At 57.9% G+C, this 5,520-nt stretch overlaps 1 protein-coding gene across 1 annotated transcript; it reads right to left on the bottom strand.

Annotated features, from left to right (window-relative positions):
• Window positions 1–847: 847 nt before the first annotated feature.
• Window positions 848–2,947, bottom strand: P884DRAFT_171506 (uncharacterized protein; the record flags this gene model as incomplete). Its single annotated transcript, XM_069437309.1, has 2 exons — window positions 848–2,097; window positions 2,167–2,947. Coding segments are annotated over 2 exons (2,031 nt in total), but the record flags the coding sequence as incomplete, so codon positions are not given.
• Window positions 2,948–5,520: the final 2,573 nt, after the last annotated feature.

The following is a 5,520-nucleotide window of genomic DNA, read 5'->3' as shown; positions in this document are numbered from 1 at the left end:
TTTTCTGTGTTTGGGGCTGTGTCTGGGGCTGTGTTCGGATATCGCGCCGGTACGAATGTAAGTACGGACGTATAAGCGAGGCATTTGTGTTTGCCCAAAAAAAAAAAAACCTGACGTGGTTATCGCGATGATGAGGCTGGTCGTTCTCCGGATGGTGCGAGTGACGTCATGGTACGTCGTTTGATCGCAGCGGAGTGGAGACGGCTCAGCCAAGATCGGCAGGGTCCAGTTGTTTTTTGGGGAAAAAGGGTGGGGGGTGGCCGGACCAACTGGAGAGGCGCCCTCCCGAGGGAATCTGGAATGCGACGGCCTCCCCCCAGAATATGCTCGAAATAGCCAAAAGGGCATTGCCGGTTGGTCCCTGCATTGGCATGGTGGGGCAACGCCAGGCTCGCCCAACCAAACAATGGCACCAGACAATTGCGCACTCGAAAATGTCGTCAGCCCTCGCTCCTCGAGCGAGATGGAGTGCGTCGAACGACGTCATCGCGATGCAATAGACAGCTCCAATGCAGCGACCCGGCCCGGCCTGCGACAACGCAACCTGGGCGAAAATTCCGGCATGGAACTTCATCGAAGCGAACGGCGGACCACGCACCACACACCACACACCACACACCACACACCACTTCGCTTCGCTGCTCTGCCGGCCCCACCCCCATCCCTTGTTGCTGACCCGTTGCTAAGCGTACCGCGATATGGTTGGTAGTAATGGTGGTGGTGGTTGAGTTTCGTAGTAAGTGGTGTTGGTTGTGTCGGGGGGGTGCTCTTTGTCAATAAAAATAAAAATAAATAAAAATAAAAAAAAAACCGGAATCAATTTGAGCCCCTCCCCGGCTTTTCAGCTGCTGTGGCCTCCGCGCCTGCGATGCTTGCCCGGGAACTCGACATCCGGGTGACACACTCGGTAGTGCCGGGTGAGTGCGTCAGCCCTGCTGAACGTCTTGTCGTCCGTGCAGAGGTCGCAGCGGACCTTTTGCTTGCGCGCGTTGTGAATGGTGTGCTCGTGCCTGGTAAGATCGTAGGGCCGCGAGAAGACCGTGTTGCAAGGCTTCCCAGTGCTAGGGTTGATCCGGTCGCACCGGTGCGGTCCGGCTTGCGTGTTGAGGAGACTCGAGGTCATCCCGCCCGCCTCTGGTCGCCGTGCCCCGTTGAGACCGTGGGCCTGTCGATGGCCTTCCCTCTTGTGCTTTTGTAGCAGCGCGGGCGTCTCGAACCGCAGCGTGCAGCCGTGGTATGTACACGTGTAGGTGCCGCCGTCGGCGCCCGTGTCCGCCGGCCGTTGGGGCGTCACCCCGTGGGCGGACTCGGTCGCTCCCGTGTCGGCTGATCCGAAACGCGTCGTTGCCGCCGACGTGTTGCTCACCGACGGGACAGCGCTCTGCGGCCGCTGCTGAGGTAGGTAAGGGAACTGCTGCGGCGCCTGCATGGCCGCCGGCATCGACGTCCCTAGGAAGCTGTTGAAGGCGTTGGGGTCCATCGGTAACCCGCCAAAGACTTGCTGGCTGTGCGCCGCGGCGGTCTTGTTGATGGCCTCGGCGTTGAACCCCGTGTTGCTTTGCTGGGGGAACAGCGGGAAGTTCCCGTCGCCCTCGGGCTCCTGGAAGTCGAGCATCGCGTCCTTGGGCGAGATCGTCTGCGGGGTGGACGTGTCCGCCGACCGTGCAATATGCTGCTGCACCGCCTGGGCGTCCCGCACAGCCTTGGTCTGCTCTCGCATCTGCTGCGCCGTGTTGAACCGTATCTGCGCAGGACCCATGGCAGAGCGAAAGTCGCTGGTAGGCAGCGGAGCCAGAGGCGACCCGTGGCGGAAGGGCGACTGGTCACGAGACGTCGACGAAACCGGCGAGTTGGTCACAGCAGACAAGTGCTGATTGTTGGCCGCTTGTAGCCGCTGGTTGAACAGATCGCTGGTCGGCGATATTGACGCCTGGCCCGCATTTGTCGTAGCAGTCGTCGTCGTCGTCGTCGCCGTCGCCGTCGCCGTCGCCGCCGCCGCCGCCGCCGTTGACGAGTTGAGGAGTTGGGGTTGGTAGAGTTCATCCGCGTACGCGTCGGTCATGGTGCGGTCGAGCTTGGGCATGGGTGGCATAGCTGCTGCGGAGTCGGGCGATGGTGAGCGGGGGGTGCACGCTAGGAACTCGAAGGGATCCGGTTCGGTCTCACCATTATTGTGTTTCCTATCCTCCTCCGACCCGACCGCTGGCGTGGCGGGCGAGTCAGATGCTACAGAACTCGCCACCGAAACGGGCTGTGAGGTGGCCTGCCCAATCGGATGCTCGGGGAGCAGGCCTCGGTCGTTTCTGCGCCTCGGCGCCGTAGACAGGTACGGGTAGCTCGGGGTCATGCCACCAGAGTTGTCGGCGGTAGCGTGCGCGAACCCCGGGTAGAAACTGTCGGACGGCACACCGGGAAACTGCTTGGCGGCGAGCTGGTAATGGTGGAGGTCCTCGGCACCCTGAAGACCGTGGAAGTTGTCCCCAAAATCGTTCATGGCGATGTGGGGATTTGCGGTATTCTGGGAGAAGGGCGAGGCCGGGCCGTTCGAACCCATCGACGATCGAGAAGAATCCCGCTGGTGTGAGAACCGGCCGACGGACCTGGGGGTGATCTGGCCGTTCGACATCCACATGTCCGTTTGCATCGCGTCGCCGCCGTTGGAGAACAAGGGAGGCGCGGATGACTCTGGGGCGGCCAGGCCGCTTTGTCGGACTGGGGGAGACAAAGAAGGTTCCGCCAAGGTCGGGGTCGGGATGCTGTCAAAGGCCGACAGAGGCGAGTACTGAGACAGCAGCGACTGGGTCGAGATGGGGGACGACGACAGGCTGTTGTAATTAAGGTGGGCCGGATCGAAGTCGATGTCCAGGTCGATATCGAAATCGAGGGCGTCCAGCTTGCTTGCTTCCAAGGGCGACGCCGTGTGCAGGGCGGGATCGTCGAAGGCAGAGGCAGCAGCAGCGGCAGCGGCAGCGGCGGCGGGTGGTTGATGATGTTGTTGCTGTTGATATTGGCCGGGGTGTTGTTGCTGGTAATAGAGATGCCGATTTTGGGTTTGGGTCATGTTGCAACGTCGGGGCGCTTGCGTTTTTGTGCAAGTCGATGAGTGTGGCAAATTCTCGAGATGGTCGGAGGTGTCGACCCGATTGCTTTTATAACATTAAACAGCGTCGAACCCTGAAGGAGGTGGGGGATCGTGACTAATGTAAGAATCTGGAGTCGCCGAGAAGGACGACACCCCCGGGGGGGGGGGGTTTCCTATGACGTTTCTTCCTAAGTAACTCGCGGGAGTCATGGTTCATATCCAAGCCAAGAAAACTTAGGTATGCAGGGGTGTTTAGGTGCAGCTCGGCCCTCGACATGCGGCCTTGTATGATGGGTTTGCAGGGGCAGGTCGGTCGCGCCCGCAAAACCTCGGCCTGAAACTTCAAGATTAAATACACAGTGTACATTGCACGAACTAGCCCAATCGGGATATATTACGCTACGTGGCCGTGGAAGGATCTAGTGGTCGACTTTGTCGGCTCGATAAAGGATCCGCACACCACTTGCGCTACAATCGCAATGTTATGGTGAAGAAGTCCTCTTGCGAAGCCCTGTTTCTAATACGCTAATGCGAGAACGAACTGGGCTTTACCAGCATCTTCTTTCGCTCGTAAAGGTGGGATGTCTTGACTGTCTACGTACCATACCTAAGGTACCTTAGTTGATGCCCGCTAACGGCTGGACTTGATACGTAGTACAAACTACAACAACGGTCCGGGGTAACTTTCTATCTCGACTTTTGGTGCACCCAGCCTGCGTCCCGCTGCGACGTACTGTCGGGCCTTTCTGGCTAGACGAGATTGAAGCTGATTCACGCATGGCCTAGATTCCAAGGAAAATTAGAGATACCCCAAAGCTGCTGAAATTCTGCCATCGCCAAGCTGAAGTCGATTTACAGTCGACCTACCTTGGCGAATCCGGCCGGGGACATCTGGTTGGTCGGTGTCTAGATCTCTGCAAGAAAGACGAAGTTCTGGGCTCTAGCCCGATCGTCGGCTTTGGCACGTAGAGCTTTTGAAATACGAGACACCCGTACGGCATCTGGGCGGAAAAAAAAAAAAACGTGCCAAGGCTGAGCTCAAGCTGATCAAAGGTGTGGTCTGGATATGGTTTACCCCACCACCACCACCCCACCGAGGCTGCATGCTCAATGTAGCAGTGTAGTGTACACTACAGTACGGTTGAGTTACAGCGACTCCAACGCACCCGCAGCCGGAAGCCGAACCGCTTGTATTGGGAGATGTGTGCGTCGCACTGCCTCTCGGCATGTCCCCAACGCAAAAATCGACCAAAGCCGATCGCGCTCCGACGTCGAAGCCGCGCAATACAACGAACGAGTCAGGGCTCCCTCGGGATTGCGCGGCACAACCCATGCTCATTGAATTGAAGCGTCTGCCAGGTTATGTGTGCGAAGTACATACAATACGGTGCGTCTGCGTGTGATCGATTGGAAGATCATGTCCAAGGCTGCTTCTGTCCCCGCCAGAGTGCGGCCGCCCAAGGCCCAATCCGCTTGTTCGCGGTTAAGTGTCGTCGGGTGGGTTCAATTGTGGGTCCACATTTCTGGGGAACTCTTCGCTCTTGCCTGGAGAAACCGACCACGGTTTGTTGTGCCAGATCCCCACGGCGGATATAGACTACAAGTTACTAGGATCTTGCGCAGCGCAGTCAACTACGGCACTCACATCAAGTGTGGCCTGTTCATCTATCCAACCTCCTTGGATGGCAGAAGCCGGCTGGAGCATGCGTACGCTCGGTTTTCCGATCTCCAGTTCATCGGGTAGGCCCTGGTGATTTGGGTTTGGCACGGCGAATGACGGCGTTCGCGCTGGTGTGGCGCATGCAACCCCACGCAAGTGGCTGCGGCGCCAAGCTTCGGGACGACGAACTAGTGTATACGAAAGTACAAAAATGCAACCGTAGTGAGTATGTACATACGGAGAATCTCCGGTCCAACCATCCAACTTCTCTCAGAAGCCTCTACCAGTGATTCTCGGCCTGTGACATTCACTGGAGAAGATTCCGAGGCTGAAAATCTCGGTATTATCACGGTATATCGATCGCTGGAGCGCGCCATTGTCACGAGATGCGGCTTTGCCCGCTCCCGTCCTCGTGATAGGCAGCATCACATGACCGTAGACCGCTGACACCAGGACATTCCGGGTTACTTCATCTTTCCAAATTCTTCGTATGCTTGGATTCTCGAATCACCTGTCGGGGGGGTTGAGTCAGAGCCCCAATGACAAAATCGCCGGACGTTGTGCTCCGTCGACAGTGGTCTCCCGAATGTATAGACTACCTTTCATGCTTACGCAGGTATTCCGTATCTTGAAGCTAGCGTAGGTAACTAAGGTATCTTACCTATGTACGGACATACATACGCACATACACCAGCAGCGACAACGACTCGCGTCCGCGTTCTTGGCGAGCGCGGGGCTTTCGCAACCATCGGAGTTTAGGTGGGTACTGGGCCCGACG

The sequence above is a fragment of the Thermothelomyces heterothallicus genome (genome assembly GCF_042370625.1).
Source record: "Thermothelomyces heterothallicus CBS 202.75 unplaced genomic scaffold P884_scaffold_4, whole genome shotgun sequence".
NCBI lineage: Eukaryota > Fungi > Ascomycota > Sordariomycetes > Sordariales > Chaetomiaceae > Thermothelomyces > Thermothelomyces heterothallicus.
Note: the sequence above shows the minus strand (reverse complement) of the source record. Positions and strands in the feature narration are given on the sequence as shown.